This window comes from Cucumis melo, chromosome 12, assembly GCF_025177605.1.
Source record: "Cucumis melo cultivar AY chromosome 12, USDA_Cmelo_AY_1.0, whole genome shotgun sequence".
NCBI lineage: Eukaryota > Viridiplantae > Streptophyta > Magnoliopsida > Cucurbitales > Cucurbitaceae > Cucumis > Cucumis melo.
The window spans coordinates 21,186,387-21,202,661 of record NC_066868.1 but is presented as its reverse complement, the minus strand read 5'-3'; the positions used below and the strand labels follow the sequence as shown (position 1 = coordinate 21,202,661).

Here is a 16,275-nt window from a genome sequence, read left to right as displayed (position 1 = left end):
ATGGAGACCGTTCCTGAGAATTCCATCCCTGGGTTGTCTGATTCCATTGCGAAGGTAGTTTACTTGGTGTGATTATGGGAGTTTTGGTATATTTTTGTCTTAATTTGGGGGTGAAATGACATTTTCCTGTAATATGAAAAATTAATTTGGTCTTATGCTGAATCATCTCACAGATTAGAGAAGATGTAAAATCTGGTGTAGAAAATTTTACAGAGGAGTGTGTATCCACAATGGCAGACGTTACTCGGCTTCTAATGAAGGTTTTTATCTTCCTCGTGCTAATATGCGCACCTAAGTGCACCCCTATCCCTGCAACCGTGTACTAAAAAAAAGTTGTTGCAGTTGTCCAAAATGTCTATATATAATTTGTATGCCATCCTTTATATTTTGTATATTGTAATTTTGTAGATTGGTGGAACTGACTTCTGTATGCGGCTGAAATCATAAACTCAAGATTAATCATCAAGTTTTGGACCTTGTTAAGTTAAATTAGTTCTATTACTAAAGCATGAAAGAAGATAAACTTTAATAAAGATTAAAAAATGTTTGACACTTTATAATCTTGATTTGTGTCATAGACTTCTTAAAGCATGAAGTCTCTCATCATGATACTGTGAAAAATTGCATGCCTTTAGTAGTTCATGGTCTCCACTGTTCTTCCTTTTCATGGTTAACCATTTAAAATGAATTGAATACAATTTTAAACACCATCTTTATAATCTCAGAATAATTATGCAGGGTTTGTCAGAATAATTATGTTTGTTTTTTCAGATTTACTGAATATTACTTTGATTACTCGTTCATTTTGATTTATGTTTTTAGTCGATTATGGCGGCTCGCTTTGGAAATTTGTTACATAGCTACTGCCAAAAGCTTTAAATTGCCTTCCGGATGCACCTCAAAATCAACTTCATTCTTTGTGTTTTCTAATTTCTAGCTCACTCTATTCTGCCATGGAAGTACGGAGGTAAGTTAAGTTCCCTTTTGAAATTCAAGTTCTTCTGTACTTCTTGTTGGAGTTTAAGAGGCATTTTTGTTGTTGTTCTTCTTCTTGCATAACTGTGGTTGTGGAATTTGGGTTTTAAGTAGTGAAAGAACTTGTATTATAGTTTTCTGTGGTAAAAGGAATTGAACCCACTTGCCATATGTTCACTCAATTTGATTTTTTACTGTAATTTGAGTCAGTTATGGTCATTTTCAAGGGGTTCAATTGCATCTGGGAAGTTGGGAAGGAGTCCAAAGGGATTTTTTAAGCCAGAAATGACTTCTCTCACTTTCTTTCTCTGCACTACTAACTTCCAAAGTTTTTGTGACTGTTAGAAGTTTCATCAAGTGTTTGTGTTTGTGTTTGCTACTTGGTTATGCTTCATAATTGCTTTAGGTTCACAAAAATACTATAACCTGTAGCCCTGTAATTCTATCCATTTCAGGAGTTTGAGACCTTTTTGTGTGTAGGAACTAACACAAATTGAACATTTCAAAAGTGAAAAGAAGTTGGGTTTATAGAAAATATAGTACCATTTGGTTGAGTTATGACTACTTTTGAAGATGGTTTTATTTTAACTATGACTGCATTCGCTAGTTTGTTTTTTTGGTACTTCATTCACTGTCCATTTTCTCTCCATGGTCGAGCTTCTCTCCCCTCATTTATTTTTTATAACATTCATTAGATCACTCTTTAAATCATTCAATTACAAAGGAAAGGCTACTTCAATTCATCGTCAGTAAACTATTTTTTTCCTTTAGTAACAATCGCTCACATCATATTGTCATTTCTCTGTGTATTGTCTATAGACCAGGGTAAATTCTAGTTCTCTTCTAAGATTAAATAATTACCAGCTAATCATTTAGGAAATATTTCAGTTAAATGGCTCTTGGGTTGTCGACTATACTATTTTTTATCTGTTTTCTGTGTGTGGTTGAAATTCTTCTGATGTCCCCCATCTCCTGTGATTCTCTTCTTCAAAATCAAATAGTAGAAGTATTTGTTGGTTCTTCTGTTCTACTTGCTTTGTCCCCTGTCCAGGAGTCGTGAAAGTTTTCACCTGCAACACAGTGAAAGTAAACCTTCGTCTATCGAAGAAACACGCTCAAGGAATTCACTGAGAACATTGAGATCAATTTCAACAAGCTTTACTACTAGTTTTGATAAGCATATGAGTTTTGGAAACATAAGATTTGATCGAGAAGTTAGGAGTGAAGGTTTGGGATATCTTAAAAAGATTGCATTTTTTTCTTGTATTTGAGGCTCCTTGAAATTTTGTTGTTTGTTGCCCTCTTGTTTTCCAGAGGTTCTTTCCTACAATGACTAAGATTGTTGGTACTGTGGGGCCTAACTCTCGATCTGTACAAGTTATTTCTGCTTGTTTTACGGCTGCAATGTTGGGTTTGGTTGGCTTCCTTAGCAACTCTCCTTTTGTTTCTAGTGGGTAATGCGTTTGAGTTAAAGTAAGGAACTTTTGTTTTTCTATTTTTTCTTTGGTGGCTGTTAGTTGCTTGGTTCGACTTTTCATGGGGTAGTCCGGATTACCATCAAGAGACTTTGGAAAATTTAAAGATTGCTGTTAAAAGCACCAAGAAACTTTGTGCTGTATGTTCGTTTCTAATATGTTTGAGTGTATATTTTATCATTTGAACTTTCCTACCATTTTCTTAGTAACTTGGCCAAAGAATAAGTAAGATAATTCTTCTGCATTTTTCAGGTTATGCTGGATACAGTGGGTCCTGAGGTGTTGGTTGTAACTAAAGTGAGAAATCTATCTCTCTTCAGGAAGATGGGTTTGTTGTTCTAACACCCAATCAAGAACTAGAGGCATCTTCGGAGCTGCTACCTATAAATTATGGTGGACTTTCAAAGGTTGGGAAATACTATAAAACTTCATACTACTTGTGGAACATTTTAGATTAGGCCACATCCACAGCCAAACAAAGAAAATCTGTAGCCCTGAAGTGCAGGAAAAACTTTCTGTGAATTAAAGTTTTATTTTAAATTGATATTCAAAAGCCCCTCGTATATTTCTAGAAGTGGCCATTTGTTATACAAGAAAATAAAACAAACAAATAAATAAATCCAAACTCTTATTTAATCTAAAATCATCAACTAATCTAATGTTAACTGACTATACTAATGATCTAATTACTTGTCTGCATCGTATCTGTTGCCTGATGCAATTTACTCTCAGTCAAAATTGCATCGTATGAAGACACGTGAGTTTTTCATTAAAAATTGACAAGAGGTTGAGATTTTAATATTCTTTAGTTTATGCAAATAAGATATTTTGCAAAGTCAAACTTTATAAAAGATAGGCGTTCTTTCAGTAATCTCCTTCATATTACTAAACTTGAAATTTTCTTATATAGGTCGTTAAGAAAGGAGACACCCCTTTTCTTGGTCAGTACCTCTTTACTGGAAGTGAAACATCTGTCTGGTTGGAGGTAATGGAGCATATTGGTAGCGATCTTCAAATTTTTCTTCACTGTAAGGAATCGTGGTAAATGATGTTATGCTGAGTTATGTCTGTTGGGGATTTATCAGGTTTTCAAAGTGAAAGGAGATGATGTTGGTTGTGTGGTAAAGAACTCTGCCACTTTGGTTGGTACAATGTACTCTTTGCATGCTTCTGAAATTCACATTGATCTTCCAACACTTGATGAGAAAGACAAAGAGTAACATTCTTCAGTTTCTTGTTTGTTATGCCTGTTAAGTCTCTTTGATTGCTTGCAATTAGCTTATACAACCTTAACATGATTGGTAGCTCGTAGATTTTTTTTATCCTGACTGGTGACTTTAGATCATAGCTACGTGGGGAGTGAAAAACAAGGTTGACTTCCTCTCTCTGTCACATGCTAGACATGTGGAAGATGTTCGACAAGTATTATTTCCTTGCATTGAGTCTTCACTTTTAACAAATGATCGACTGTGGGTGATTTGACTATGTTGATTATTACAATAGAGGATATTGATTGCTAAATTAAATTTTTATGTAGGCTCGACAATTTCTTTCTAAGCTAGGTGACCTTAACCAAACTCAAATATTTGCAAAGATGGAAAGTGTAGAGGTAAGTCATTGTCAGCTTTTAGTAGTTCATGGTCTCCACTATTCTTCCTTTTCATGGTTAACCTTTTAAAATGAATTGAATACATTTTAAACACCATCTTTATAATCTCAGAATAATTATGCAGGGTTTGTCAGAATAACTATGTTTGTTTTTTCAGATACACTGAATATTAATTTGATTACTCATTCATTTTGATTTCTGTTTTTAGTCGATTATGGCGGCTCGCTTTGGAAATTTGTTACATAGCTACTGCCAAAAGCTTTAAATTGCCTTCCGGATGCACCTCAAAATCAACTTCATTCTTTGTGTTTTCTAATTTCTAGCTCACTCTATTCTGCCATGGAAGTACGGAGGTAAGTTAAGTTCCCTTTTGAAATTCAAGTTCTTCTGTACTTCTTGTTGGAGTTTAAGAGGCATTTTTGTTGTTGTTCTTCTTCTTGCATAACTGTGGTTGTGGAATTTGGGTTTTAAGTAGTGAAAGAACTTGTATTATAGTTTTCTGTGGTAAAAGGAATTGAACCCACTTGCCATATGTTCACCTTAACCAAACTCAAGTATTTGCAAAGATGGAAAGTGTAGAGGTAAGTCATTGTCAGCTCACTTTTTACTCGTATTCTTTACCATGGTTTCCTTAGGATTGATTATTTCTGTTTTCTACATTGTTACAGGTGTTTTTGTTTCAGAAAACTGCCCTTTATAGATGTAATATGGCTGGAAAGCCTGCTGTTGTAACTCGTGTGGTAGACAGCATGACTAACAACTTGAGACCTACACGTGCAGTAGCTACTGTTGTTGCCAATGCTGTACTTGATGGTGAGTTATTCAATTTTTAAATCTCTATTGTTTAAAGACCGAAGATGTAGGGATTTTTTAAGTCATGGTTCTTTTAAATCCCTCTCTACCTTCTAAAGCCACAGATCTCATAATAACTGATGCTGAAGATTGGGTTGAAATTTTTTAAAATTTATCTATTTTATGTTCAATTGTATCATTATATACGAATCAGGGTTCTTAGTTCCATTCCTAACAGGGGGTATGGTTGTATGGAGTTTTTTATAACCTGTCTTCTCATGAGTATGCAGGAAGTGATGCAATTCTTCTTGGGGCTGAGACATCGTGGATTACGTCCAGTAGAAACCGTTTCAACCGTTAGTAGAATATGTGCTGAGGTAATTTGCGTGTGTATGAGATAGAAACACAGCTTTTAAACCTAAGCTTTATGTAGTATAAGGTACTTCCATTCCTTCATTCATTACTATTTCATTAATGAATTAATTAAGGCACAACTTTCATTTGGAGAAAACGAACATTTGACGTGAGGTCATGAGTGCACTAAAAGGACTAGAAAAGGGCCCAGTAAAGGGAAGTAGAAGGAAAACCATACATGAAAATAAAACACAAACCCTTGCCGGGAAAGGATAAAGTTACAAGTAAAACAAAGGAATATCTCTAAAAGTGGAGGCTGTTATGGCCAAAGAAAATGCTGCATGCTTTCCGTTATAACTACCATTTAGTGCTGCATTCTTTTGTTACTCTGTTAAGTCTCTTTAGGTAAGTTTCTCCCCCACAAAAAGAACTAAAAAGTTTCTTTGATACTATTTGAAGTAAAAGGAGAAGGGAAAACATTCTAAAATCCTGTGCACTAAGGGGCTCCTGAGTTAGAAAAAGTTCACCAAACTGAAGGTGGAACCTTGACAGAGGCCAGAGTTTCTCCCCATCCCATTTCTTCTTATAAGAACTCTTGCATTTCTCCCAATCCGTATTTGTCACATTATTACCTTGATTCTTTCAACTTCGAAACAGAAAATTTTTGTTGATCAAATGAAAATATTACCAAGGAACTAAGGAAGTTACGGAAAACTTCCAATCGAGGAATTCAAACATCCCAAAGATAGAAACAAATAATTACACTAAAATCTCAACAGTCCACCCAAATGATAAAATAAAAACCATAAACTACCCAGTTTTGAAGTTTCAAGGAGAGTAAATTCGAAGAAAGCTAACCTACCTAAGAACCATGAATTCATTTCCAAAGGAACATCTACAATAAAGGCTATTTGCTGCATTCGATCTCTTCCTTTATATGCTTGCAAGCCATGTACGTTAACCGCCACTTTTGTGCTTGTTTTAGCATTTTCATCTTTTTTTTAGATGGATTAACTACACTCAAAGATTGATTTAGTTAGAATTTTGTAAGAGAAAAGGAGGGAAGATACAAAATGTCATAAACATGAAAAAGCATAAGACTGATCTGTATTCTGGTTTCAAAAAGCAATCTTTGGCATGAATGCTTCAAGGTGTGATAATACATAATGTCATAACCATGCTTATTCTTAATAATAGTTTATTCTTTCGTCTTTTATGTTACGTTTCAGTTAGTAAAACGGTCAGTTGTCATCCTTTTGTTCTGAAGTTCTTATCTTAGTGAATAGCTTTTCATGAAAAATTTGGTATTGACTTCTTACTTGCTCAATTGATTATATGGCTTCCTCGGTGCCAGTTTGGTTGAAGGGATTTGTTTGTTTTGCAGAATTGGGGTTCAATAAATCTGGTTATAGCTTCGGAGAAGTCATTGGCATGTAGTTCAGCAACAAAGGTAGTGGTACTGGTGGGTTCAATGGCTTTTCTTTCAGAATTCCTGAATGTTACAATATTATTGGTCACGAGGCCTTTCTTGTTTTTCATGCGGACATGCTCATTTATCTTGAAAACCTTTGTTGTTGTTCAGACTTGGTTGGAGCTGTCGAAGACCTCGGTCAGTCTTCACTTGAACATATTTTGGACAACTTTGATGTGGATAATCGCAATTGTCTCTCTTCCTGGACGATTTTTAGCTGCTTTACGGAGGGAAAGGCAGGTTACCCCTCTTGCTCCATTGTTTCTTGATTGTCATATGTGCTTGTTCCACAATGATATATTTTGTTTGTCTTTCTTTTCTCTATTTTTTTATCATAGGTTTCTCTATGGAAAATATGTATAAAGCAAAATATTCTTCAACTTATGGTAGTAGATTTTTCATAGACAACATCTCCATGACATTCATTTGCTTGCAAGTAGGAGTTAACAGAGTACTCAAACTACTTTTAACTAGTATGTTAGCCATAAATGGGTATCATATTAAAGTGAAAAGTTTGGAATGATCAAATAATTACGGTTGTTTCTAGTAAAGATTAGAGAATCCTTAAGATTTTGAAGCATAAAATATTACGGTAGTAAGGTGTTTAAGACTTCGAAAGGGAGAATCGTACCATTGAGTTCTTTGCAGCCTGAGTTATTGAGCAATAGTTTGAACTATTTTACTTATTACCAGGAGAAGTGTAGTTCAACATTTTGTTTGTTTGTTTTCATTCATCAGTCTCAAGTGACTATAGTTGAAAGTTCATATGATTGACAATTGCATTTTCTCTAGTTATGTGCGTTGGTGGCTTCTGGGAACTTTACTAGTTTCAGTCAATAAGTGATTGAAGTATTGGAGTATCACATAGGCTACTTAGAAAGATTATACAAAATTTGTTTTTCCCTTTTTATACTTGATAATGGTTGATTTCATTTAGTTGCAACAATATTTGCAATTTCTGGAAATCAAGTTTGATAATGTTTTGCTAGAAAGAAAGGAGCTCCAAAAACAATTCCAGGCTGCTTTGAAGGAGCATAAGATGATGGAATTGATGTTGGACGAACTTGAAATGATACATGAAGAGGCAACCAACAAGATTGCGCTCTTAGAAAGTGAGGTAATGGCCTATCTATCTCCTGTACTAAATGTTATAAATTACATTATGGATGGGTGGAACTGAGAGCAAGTATCATAGTTTTCGATAAGAAGGGGAAGGAGAAATTTATGCAGTTGTTATAGGAGAGGTTGAACTTTGACATAAAACTTGGTTTACTTTTTACGAGTTGAAAGTTTGCATGTCGGTTAAGAACTGAGTGATGAACTCCATAAAGTGCATTAACAAATAAAGTCCCTCTCTCTTTTTAAATAGGTACATATATATAGACACACACACAGTTTGCAGTTATATGTGAATCTATCTTTTTAGACGTTAGAATGTCCAGCAACACTGTTTGCAGTTCTGTTGACCCATCATCCATGTGTAACCTGATCAAGTTACTGTTATCTCTCTTAGAATGATATTAATACAGAATAGTGTTGACAAGTTCTATAAAACATTAGATATAAATTGATTCCGAGAAATGAATTCCTTTTTCCACTTAGGTTGAGAAACTGGCTTAAAAATACCAGGAAAGCTTCGCTTGTGTTGAATTGAACCATTTGGTTGTAAATTCTGATGTCCATTATATGCACATTTGTACGAAGGTCAGCATTCAATCGATTATTGTAGAGGTTGAAAAGAGCTCTTTCGCAACTTTTGTACTATTAAAGATGCTTAAATTTTTTTCTCTTCGATTAATTTTTTCATTTTAGCTGTGATCTTACATTTGAATTTGACTTTCTTTTTCACAATTTCAGGATTGTTCTTTGAAGACAGACCAAAAGCATGGTGTTGTTGAGTGAAGGAAGCGCGTGATAAGAGGCAGGTGTTTTTCTTTAACTGAAAATAAAGGAGTTTTTTATTGTTCTTTTTTCAAGTTATGTAAGATGATAGTATTTTAAAGCTTAAGTATTTCTCACTGCATTAAATCATAAATTGTCTTTGATGCTAGACTTCATTACATTTTAGATAGAATTTAACTAAGTGAGGGTTGGAAATAGCTGATAGAATTTAACTAAGTGAGGTTTGGAAATAGCTGATAGAATTTAACTAAGTGAGGGTTGGAAATAGCATTAAAAGTTCATCTTTCACAAATAATACCCTTTTTTACTAGACTATCATTGAATTGGATATATCGAGAACAAAACAAATAAAACTTTTAAAAGTGACATGTTTGAACGATTAATTTTGTTCTTGGAGTAAGGACAATGCTCGAATAAGGACGAAAATAAGACTTATGGAATAAAAGTTTTGAAGATTTTCTAGATGAGGTTTGATAGTATTTGAGAAACCTTTGGTCATTGATCCAGGTTGAATTAGGAAAAGTATGTTTGCACGATCGATCTTAAACAATGCAAAATTTTACCCCTTTCTTTTAAATTCTGTAGATTTTTTTTTTCAATTTTAGTTTAACCTCTTTAATAAAATTTGATAGAAATTCTTGTTTTCTTTTTGTAGGAATAAACGGAAATGAAGTATAACCAAACTTGGAACTTTTGCAAGCAACGGGAGGTTTTCTGTCTCTTTTTTTTCTTCCATCATTAGAATCTTGCTTAAAATGCTCTGAGGACAAAGCAAAATTTTAAGTGGGGGGTGGGGTTGTAGCCTTGCATGTTCCATGTCCTTTGGGAAATTTTCATTTTACCAAAACTGCCTAAATTTAAAAATTTTTTAAATTCTCTATTCTTAGGTCAAGTAAAATGCGTTGGGCTCCCTCAGTATCAGAACTTGTGTGGGGAACTCTTCACTTTTGGCCTAACCAAAATAAGACCTGCCTTACCCGTAGGGCTCAGCCGGTTAGGCTAAATAGAATGCGTTGGGCTCCCTCAGTATCAGAGCTTGTGTGGGGAACTCTTCACTTTTGGCCTAACAAAAACCTGACCTACCTAGCCCTTAGAGATCAGCCGGTTAGGTCAAGTAAAATGCGTTGGGCTCCCTCAGTATCAGAACTTGTGTGGGGAACTCTTCACTTTTGGCCTAACCAAAACCTGACCTACCTAGCCCTTAGAGTTCAACCAGTTAGGTCAAGTAAGATGCGTTGGGCTCCCTCAGTATCAGAACTTGTGTGGGGAACTCTTCACTTTTGGCCTAACCAAAACCAGACTTGCCTTGCCCGTAGAGCCCAGTCGGTTAGGCCAAATAGAATGCGTTGGGCTCCCTCAGTATCAGAACTTGTGTGGGGAACTCTTCACTTTTGGCCTAACCAAAACCAGACCTGCCTTGCCCTTAGAGTTCAGCCGGTTAGGTCAAGTAGAATGCGTTGGGCTCCCTCAGTATCAGAACTTGTGTGGGGAACTCTTCACTTTTGGCCTAACCAAAACCAGACCTGCCTTACCCTTGCCCTTAGTGTTCAGCCGGTTAGGTCAAGTAGAATGCGTTGGGCTCCCTCAGTATCAGAACTTGTGTGGGGAACTCTTCACTTTTGGCCTAACCAAAACCTGACCTACCTAGCCCTTAGAGTTCAGCCGGTTAGGTCAAGTAGAATGCGTTGGGCTCCCTCAGTATCAGAACTTGTGTGGGGAACTCTTCACTTTTGGCCTAACAAAAACCTGACCTACCTAGCCCTTAGAGATCAGCCGGTTAGGTCAAGTAGAATGCGTTGGGCTCCCTCAGTATCAGAGCTTGTGTGGGGAACTCTTCACTTTTGGCCTAACCAAAACCTGACCTACCTAGCCCTTAGAGTTCAACCAGTTAGGTCAAGTAAGATGCGTTGGGCTCCCTCAGTATCAGAGCTTGTGTGGGGAACTCTTCACTTTTGGCCTAACAAAAACCTGACCTACCTAGCCCTTAGAGATCAGCCGGTTAGGTCAAGTAAAATGCGTTGGGCTCCCTCAGTATCAGAACTTGTGTGGGGAACTCTTCACTTTTGGCCTAACCAAAATCAGACTTGCCTTGCCCGTAGAGCCCAGTCGGTTAGGCCAAATAGAATGCGTTGGGCTCCCTCAGTATCAGAACTTGTGTGGGGAACTCTTCACTTTTGGCCTAACCAAAACCAGACCTGCCTTGCCCTTAGAGTTCAGCCGGTTAGGTCAAGTAGAATGCGTTGGGCTCCCTCAGTATCAGAACTTGTGTGGGGAACTCTTCACTTTTGGCCTAACCAAAACCAGACCTGCCTTACCCTTGCCCTTAGTGTTCAGCTGGTTAGGTCAAGTAGAATGCGTTGGGCTCCCTCAGTATCAGAACTTGTGTGGGGAACTCTTCACTTTTGGCCTAACCAAAACCTGACCTACCTAGCCCTTAGAGTTCAGCCGGTTAGGTCAAGTAGAATGCGTTGGGCTCCCTCAGTATCAGAACTTGTGTGGGGAACTCTTCACTTTTGGCTTAACCAAAACCTGACCTGCCTTGCCCTTAGTGTTCAGCCGGTTAGGTCAAGTAGAATGCGTTGGGCTCCCTCAGTATCAGAGCTTGTGTGGGGAACTCTTCACTTTTGGCCTAACCAAAACCTGACCTACCTAGCTCTTAGAGTTCAACCAGTTAGGTCAAGTAAGATGCGTTGGGCTCCCTCAGTATCAGAACTTGTGTGGGGAACTCTTCACTTTTGGCCTAACCAAAACCAGACCTGCCTTGCCCCTAGAGTTGAGCCGGTTAGGTCAAGTAGAATGTGTTGGGCTCCCTCAGTATTAGAACTTGTGTGGGGAATTCTCACTTTTGGCCTAACTAAAACTAGACCTGCTTTGCCCTTAGAGTTCAGCCGGTTAGGTCAAGTAGAATGCATTGGTTCCCTCAGTATGAGAACTTGTGTGGGGAACTCTTCACTTATGGCTTAACCAAAACCAGATTTTCCTAGCCTTTAAAGTTTGGTTGGTTAGGTGAAGTAAAATGCTTGCAATTCTCGTGGAATGTTCTTAAAAAAAAAATTTAAGTTTGCTGAGTTTGAGATTGGGTATGGAAATAACCGTCCTTTTTAACTTAAAATTTTGATGAAATTGTATTTTCTTTTATTGGGTCAGATTTTTCTTTCGAAATTTGGAAATTTTCTTAATTCATGTTTCTGTAATGTAGAATGGGTGTGAAACAATGTTAGGGTCTGAAATCTTGGAAGAATGTTGGGATGAGGATTTATAAATTAATTCCTCTTTCTTAGAAGGATCTGAATCTATATAAAGGTTTTTTTCTATGTTTCCATTCATTTGTGGTAATCTTGTAGGTTCTTTAATTCTCGGTGAAAGTTCTAGGATACTTTGAGGTAATTCTTGCTTTCTTAATAGGTTTTGTTGCTCGTTTTAATGCCATTGTTGAGTATTTCTTAGTTGATTATCAACCACTCTTTCTGTTGGATCTAAAACCCAAATGTCTATACCCAAAGTGAAATCTTTTTGTATAAGAGATTCTTCCACGCTGATTTTCCATCTATCACACAGGTGCTCTATCTTGAAATGCAAAGGACTCCACTTGAGTTACTCTTCACCTTAGAGTCATGCATATCTCAAGTCTCTCAAAAGTTTTCCTCTTTCGTTTTAGTTGTACATAAGAGAAGGGATAGAGATTTCTGAAGGTAGAACAATCAATAAGTAGAAGAAGATGAAGAGAAAGGTTAGTGAAAGTAGAAAGAACATAAAGGTTAACTAGTTTTGCTAGGTTTATCTTCTTCACTGCTTTTCAATCTGTGTGTGTGAAGAATTTTATAAAATGAACTATCTTTCAACTTCATTTATGACTTCTTTTGCATGTAGAAATTTAAAGGATATGCTTCAACAATGAGCCTAACGGTTACATCAGAAAATAGGTATTTTGTTTTGATTTTTTTTTTCTAGCCAACTTGGTTAGCCTATCGAAGCATTGCTAGAGGTATGAATCTTGGCAACATAGGTTTCTGTTTTCTCAATTTCTTCTCTAACGAAGTTATGCCTAATATCTATTTGTTTTATTATGTTGTGAAATTGGTAATTCTTAGATATATTTTGCTATAGTTATCACAATATATTTTGATTTTTGCTTCTTTGATTTTGAAAATATTCAATAACTCTTTTTCTCTCAAGGTTTGAAATATTCACATCACATTTGACTAAAGAGCCTACATGAATATTGATTGAAATATTAGGAAGCTTTTATTTTTCTTTCGTGCTTCCATTTTAGCATTGATTAACAAATTTGCATGGGAGGGTATTGTGAGCTCTATTTGAACAAAAATGTGATTGATCACTTCTGCTTTGCTTGTTTTATGAAGTTTTCTTTCTTAGCTTGAACGTTGTTTCAAATTTTCAAGTTTTAAAACATGATATAACAAAAGGAAACATTAACAAGCAAGAAAAGCAGTACACACATACATATATATGTGAATATGTGAGTCTCAATTCATGTAATTTCGCTGTTAAATTTTCAAGAATGAGCTGACTCAATTGAATCCCAATTTTGTTGGTTCCAATTGCACGATTGAGTTTGATTTCTAAAAGATGTAGGCTAAGAAAAGGAGGTGAGCTAAAATGAAATGGAAGAACAATAACAAAGGGAGCATTGGACTTGTTGAGAAATGGGAGACCCCATGGCTCCCATTTGTGAAACTTTTGCAATCGATGTTAATGTCGATCTTGACAGGTAATGTTAACTTGTTTAAGTTGAGAGGTTGGAATACTTCATACAAATAAGTTTGATATAGTCCCTGATTTAATGTTGGTTCAGTAGAGATATAAATATAAGATCTGATCTTGGTTCTTTTTGCATGCAATTCTTTTGGAATGTTTTGGAAAAGAAATTTAAGTTTGTTGAATTTGAGATTGGGTGTGCAAATAATGTCTTTTTTACATGAAATTTTTGATGAAATGCATTTCTCTTTTGTTTAAGTCAAATTCTTTTTTTGAATCTTGGAAATTTTTTTGATTCATGTTTCTTTAATGTTGAATGGTTTGAAACAAAGTTGGAGGTTGAAATCTTGGAGGAATGTTGGGATGAGGATTTAGGAATTAATTCCTCTTTCTTAGAAGAATCTGAATCTATACAAAGGTCTTCTTCTTAGTTTTCAATCATCTGAGGTAATCTTGTAGGTTCTTTAATTCTTGATGGAAATTCTAAGATACTCTGAGGTAATTCTTGCTTTCTTAATAGGTTTTGTTGTTTGTTTTCATGTCATTGTTGAAAATCTTGAGGTTGTTCTTGATTGTTCCCATGCTTGGTTTATTGCAAGAACTTCTTGATTGTTTCTTGGTTGATTATCCACCATTCTTCTTATTGGATCTAAAACCCAAATGTCCATACACAAAGTAAAATCTTCTTGTATAAGAGATTATTTCATGCTAATTTTTCATTTACCATATAGGTGCTCTATCTTGAAATTCAAAGGATTCAACTTGAGTTACTCTTCGCCTTACAATCATGCAAATCTCAGAACTGTAAAAAGAAATCAGAGTAAATTTCCACAACGAAAATTTCCCCTTCAAACATAGTATAATTAGTCAAACAAAAAAGAGTGTTAATAGTCAAATATATTTTTTATTTGACAATTAATTAAGTGTGTTGATTACGACAATAACTAGAAAAAATTAGTTGTGTTTTTGATCGATCGCTGTATGTTAATAGTTAAATGAAATTAAGACTATGATCTTAACTTAAAATTATTTTAGTTAGTAAGAAAATTGTTAAATAATTTAGATTAAGAAGAATATTTTTGGACTCTTTTTAAGTTCTAAGTATATTCTTGAAATAAAATTTTAACGATTTTAATCTAAAAGTAAATGTTTTTGAATCATTTTAAAAGTTGAAGAACATTTAGAATTCTTTATTACATCTAGTTTTGCTCCTATAAATTCTAAATTAAAATTTGAAAGTGTAATTGGGACCTGTGTTAAACATTATTAAACAAAAAAATCACAAAACATTTATATTTATTTATGTTTACAAATAAATTTTTATACGGTACAAGTCATTTTACACCATTTCAAATTTCGAAAAAAACTTCACTCTGTCTTCTTCGAAGCCCTCCCTTCACCGCTTCTCCCTCGGTTCTCATTTCTTCATCTTTCTTCTCAACGGTAACTCTCTCTCTCCTCCTCCTCTTCTCTCTCGCTTTCTTGTCTCCTTCGTCTTCCTCATCTTCACTCTTCCTATCTCTCAATTTCCATTCTCTAAAATGAAGCACGCACCCAAGAAACCCTATTTTGCTATATACCCATGTCGCCGATCCACTGCCATCTTCTATTCCTAGCGCTAACGGCGCCGGAATCAAGGGCGACAGACTCCTCGAAAACCTACGTCGTCTTCCAAAGAAAATGCTTCACCGTCCGATACCAATTCCATGGTTCCCGATTCCAAACCCTCGCCGACTAAGTTGAAGAGCCTGCTCCCTCTTCTAACCCACGTAAGCGGAAGCTCAGTATGGAGACCGTTCCTGAGAATTCCATCCCCGGGTTGTCTGATTCTATTGCAAAGGTAGTTTACGTGGTGTGATTATGGGGGTTTTGGTATATTTTTGTCTTAATTTGGGTGGTGAAATGACATTTTCCTGTAATATGAAAAATTAATTTGATCATATGCTGAATCATCTCACAAATTAAAGAAGATGTAAAATCTGGTGTAGAAAATTTTACAGAGGAGTCTGTATCCACAATGGCAGACGTTACTCGGCTTCTAATGAAGGTTTTTATCTTCCCCGTGCTAATATGCGCACCTAAGTGCACCCCTATCCCTGCAACCGTGTACTAAAAAAAGAGTCGTTGCAGTTGTCCAAAATGTCTATATATAATTTGTATGCCATCCTTTATATTTTGTATATTATAATTTTGTAGATTGGTGGAACTGACTTCGCTGAAATCATAAACTCAAGATTAATCATCAAGTTTTGGACCTTGTTAAGTGAAATTAGTTCTATTACTAAAGCATGAAAAAAGATAAACTTTAATAAAGATCAAAAAATGTTTGACACTATATTTCAGTTTCCAACTCTTTTGGTTTTGTGATGTCTAAAAATATTAAATTTTTATCATCTAAAATAATACTAATTTTAAATTTAAAAACACACTCTCCAAAGAAAAGAAAATGTTATAAATTTGTAGTGTTGATCTAAAAAATCAAGAAGAAATATACTAATTTAAGATAAAAGACATAATAAAAAATAAAGTCTTATATCATTTGATTTTCTCATTATAGCTTGAAAGAAAAAGGAAAAATATAATACAAAAGAATATGCAGGAAAATTTAGCATTCTACTCATGTACACAACTAAAAAAAATAACAAAAGAAAAATAATTTCAAAGAAATAGCAAAGAAGATAATATTTACAAAAAAAAAATGAAAAAAGATATTTGTATAGGTTTCCATAACACCGAATAAATAAATCCTATCTTTTTGCATTTTCCTCTCCACCTAATTGATGATACAATTTTCTAAATTCACTCTTTATCTGATCTTCTCATCTTTCTTGTCTCCATGCACTTCTCTCTCCACTTGACAATGACTTGTTGCTTCAAGGAATCTAGGGGATATCGAATATCATACATTTATATTGAATAAATTGGTAAAAAGTGTGGGTTAGAGAATTTTAAAAGACTTGCTTAAATTTACTATCATG

At 35.2% G+C, this 16,275-nt stretch overlaps 3 protein-coding genes across 9 annotated transcripts; all 3 read left to right on the top strand.

The window, feature by feature from the left end:
• LOC127143820 (pyruvate kinase 2, cytosolic-like) lies at positions 1-3,670 on the top strand. Its single transcript, XM_051079751.1, has 8 exons — positions 1-54; positions 174-260; positions 2,290-2,386; positions 2,493-2,590; positions 2,703-2,729; positions 2,771-2,857; positions 3,361-3,435; positions 3,536-3,670. Exons 1-8 carry the CDS (start codon positions 1-3, stop codon positions 3,668-3,670), a joined length of 660 nt encoding a protein of 219 aa, XP_050935708.1.
• Positions 3,417-6,912, top strand: LOC127143821 (pyruvate kinase 2, cytosolic-like). 2 transcript variants are annotated; one of them, XM_051080500.1, is made up of 8 exons: positions 3,417-3,435; positions 3,536-3,699; positions 3,792-3,872; positions 3,988-4,059; positions 4,728-4,872; positions 5,142-5,228; positions 6,590-6,655; positions 6,788-6,912. In XM_051080500.1, the coding sequence occupies exons 2-6, from the start codon at positions 3,694-3,696 to the stop codon at positions 5,210-5,212; spliced, it is 375 nt and encodes a 124-aa protein (XP_050936457.1). In that variant the 5' UTR covers positions 3,417-3,435; positions 3,536-3,693; the 3' UTR covers positions 5,213-5,228; positions 6,590-6,655; positions 6,788-6,912. The 2 variants fall into 2 exon arrangements, with proteins under 2 accessions (XP_050936457.1, XP_050936456.1); XM_051080499.1 differs by having other exon boundaries at positions 6,590-6,667.
• A 1,382-nt stretch (positions 6,913-8,294) lies between these two features.
• Positions 8,295-14,323, top strand: LOC127144473 (uncharacterized). Of its 6 annotated transcripts, XM_051080492.1 has the most exons (6): positions 8,295-8,380; positions 8,534-8,601; positions 9,234-11,961; positions 12,137-12,308; positions 13,175-13,310; positions 14,029-14,323. In XM_051080492.1, the coding sequence occupies exon 3, from the start codon at positions 9,476-9,478 to the stop codon at positions 11,540-11,542; it is 2,067 nt and encodes a 688-aa protein (XP_050936449.1). In that variant the 5' UTR covers positions 8,295-8,380; positions 8,534-8,601; positions 9,234-9,475; the 3' UTR covers positions 11,543-11,961; positions 12,137-12,308; positions 13,175-13,310; positions 14,029-14,323. The 6 variants fall into 6 exon arrangements, with proteins under 6 accessions (XP_050936449.1, XP_050936447.1, XP_050936450.1 ...); XM_051080490.1 differs by having other exon boundaries at positions 12,137-13,310; XM_051080493.1 differs by lacking the exon at positions 14,029-14,323 and having other exon boundaries at positions 9,234-10,248; positions 10,360-11,961; positions 12,137-13,981.
• Positions 14,324-16,275: the final 1,952 nt, after the last annotated feature.

Excerpts from the sequence above, each read along its gene's own strand:
- LOC127143820 (XM_051079751.1), top strand. The coding sequence starts at position 1 with ATGGAGACCGTTCCTGAGAATTCCATCCCTGGGTTGTCTGATTCCATT. Across the intron at positions 2,387-2,492 it reads TTTTACGGCTGCAATGTTGG|TTGCTTGGTTCGACTTTTCA; the intron begins GTTTGGTTGGCT and ends GGTGGCTGTTAG. Across the intron at positions 2,591-2,702 it reads GCACCAAGAAACTTTGTGCT|GTTATGCTGGATACAGTGGG; the intron begins GTATGTTCGTTT and ends TGCATTTTTCAG.
- LOC127143821 (XM_051080500.1), top strand. Across the intron at positions 4,060-4,727 it reads CAAAGATGGAAAGTGTAGAG|GTGTTTTTGTTTCAGAAAAC; the intron begins GTAAGTCATTGT and ends ACATTGTTACAG. Across the intron at positions 4,873-5,141 it reads TGCCAATGCTGTACTTGATG|GAAGTGATGCAATTCTTCTT; the intron begins GTGAGTTATTCA and ends ATGAGTATGCAG.
- LOC127144473 (XM_051080492.1), top strand. The coding sequence starts at position 9,476 with ATGCGTTGGGCTCCCTCAGTATCAGAACTTGTGTGGGGAACTCTTCAC.